The sequence below is a fragment of the Crocuta crocuta genome, unplaced genomic scaffold (genome assembly GCF_008692635.1).
Source record: "Crocuta crocuta isolate KB4526 unplaced genomic scaffold, BGI_CrCroc_1.0 scaffold172, whole genome shotgun sequence".
In the NCBI taxonomy this organism is placed as follows: domain Eukaryota; kingdom Metazoa; phylum Chordata; class Mammalia; order Carnivora; family Hyaenidae; genus Crocuta; species Crocuta crocuta.
In genome coordinates, this window is record NW_027528872.1 from 8,847,132 (window position 1) to 8,848,911 (window position 1,780).

Here is a 1,780-nt window from a genome sequence, read left to right on the forward strand (position 1 = left end):
AGGCGATTCTGTCTTAGTCCAATCTTCTCCCTTAACCTTTACTTTTCATAGAAGTAATGTTGGCATATGGAAACACTGGCCTTCACACTGTAGGCTCAGTTTTGATGCTCTTTGCATATACAGCTTATAAAGACTCTAAAGAGAGAATGCCCATGTCACTTGATTCATGATAATAGTAAAGCAGATCTGTGGGTCAGGGTTGGGCTAGTCTGATATTCTTTGTGCATACCCAATTCTCATGAGAGAACATTTGGTGGGAAAAATTGAATTTTTGTGTGTAACATTTTCCTCCTGTGTCCAGAGATTCGCTTAGAGTAGAATGGTGCCTGAGAATGCTTCTTCTGTGACTGAATTCATTCTGCTGGGGCTAACAGACCTACCAGATCTCCAGCTCCCCCTTTTCTACCTGTTTCTAGTTACGTATGTGGTCACTGCATTGGGAAATTTAGGCTTGATAACTCTAATTGGGTTGAATTCACATCTACATATCCCCATGTACTTTTTCCTATTCAATTTGTCCTTCATAGACTTCTGTTATTCTTCTGTGTTTACACCCAAAATGCTCTTTAATTTCACATCAAAGAAGAATATCATCTCCTACAAGGGGTGCATGATCCAGCTTTGTCTTTTCAGTTTTTTTGGTATTTCTGAAGGTTATGTGCTGACATCAATGGCTTATGATCGCTATGTGGCCATCTGTAACCCACTTTTGTATAATGTCATCATGTCCCCTAAAGTGTGTTCCAGCCTTATACTTGTTTCATACTCGGTGGCATTTTTTGATGCCATGGCCCACACGGGATGCATGCTGAGACTGACCTTCTGTGATGCCAACACCATCAACCATTATTTGTGTGACATCCTCCCCCTGCTCCAGCTCTCCTGCACAAGCACCTACGTGAATGAGCTGGTGGTTTTCATCGTGGTGGGCATCAATGTGATTGTGCCCAGTGTCATCATCTTTGTCTCTTATGGTTTTATCCTCTCCAGCATCCTCCTCATCAGCTCCACCAAGGGCAGGTCCAAAGCCTTCAGCACCTGCAGTTCCCACATAATTGCTGTTTCTTTGTTCTTTGGATCTGGTGCATTTATGTATCTTAAACCATCTTCTGCTGGATCTATGAATGAGAGGAAAATCTCCTCTGTTTTTTATACCAATATAGTTCCCTTGATGAACCCTTTCATTTACAGCTTGAGAAACAAAGACATTAAACTTGCTCTAATGAAAACTCTGAGTAATAGAACATTCTGATTAAAAACTGTGTCTGTGCAGTTAGTTGCATGCAAGGAGATACTGTGTGTTTAAATAAAGTATGTTTAGTGGAAATATTCTTAGCCTCTTTTTTCCTTAGCATGGTAAAGGAAGTTTGAGTCTCATAAGTTATTTTTAGTTGTATAAAGTAGGTGTTCTTTAAAATATAATAAAGTGGAGATTTTTTTTCCTCAGCATTACCACAATATCTTCTTCACCTTCTTGTTCTGTTTAGTAATAGCATTAAGTAAGAAACATGTCTTTTTTTTCCCCCCCGTAGTCATATTGAACTTGTTTTTTCCTCTGGAACATGGTGGACTGATTATATTGAAGTATTGATTTAGTTAACACTGGAGTGACATTGTATAATTGGGAGTGTTTTTACCTGCTACTTGGTATTAGAAACATATATCAGATATTGTTTGTACTCCCCATGTTCCATCCTCCAACTGTCAACAGTATGTCTCCTTTAAATCCTGGGGTTGAAGATTCCATAAAAGCAATCAAAGTTAATCCATTTTACATGTG

At 38.9% G+C, this 1,780-nt stretch overlaps 1 protein-coding gene across 1 annotated transcript; it reads left to right on the forward strand.

Moving 5' to 3' along the window:
* The first annotated feature begins 319 nt into the window (after window positions 1-319).
* LOC144225342 (olfactory receptor 8B3-like) lies at window positions 320-1,252 on the forward strand. The gene has a single exon (XM_077756503.1). It carries the CDS (start codon window positions 320-322, stop codon window positions 1,250-1,252), a length of 933 nt encoding a protein of 310 aa, XP_077612629.1.
* Window positions 1,253-1,780: the final 528 nt, after the last annotated feature.

Excerpts from the sequence above, each read along its gene's own strand:
- LOC144225342 (XM_077756503.1), top strand. The coding sequence starts at position 320 with ATGGTGCCTGAGAATGCTTCTTCTGTGACTGAATTCATTCTGCTGGGG.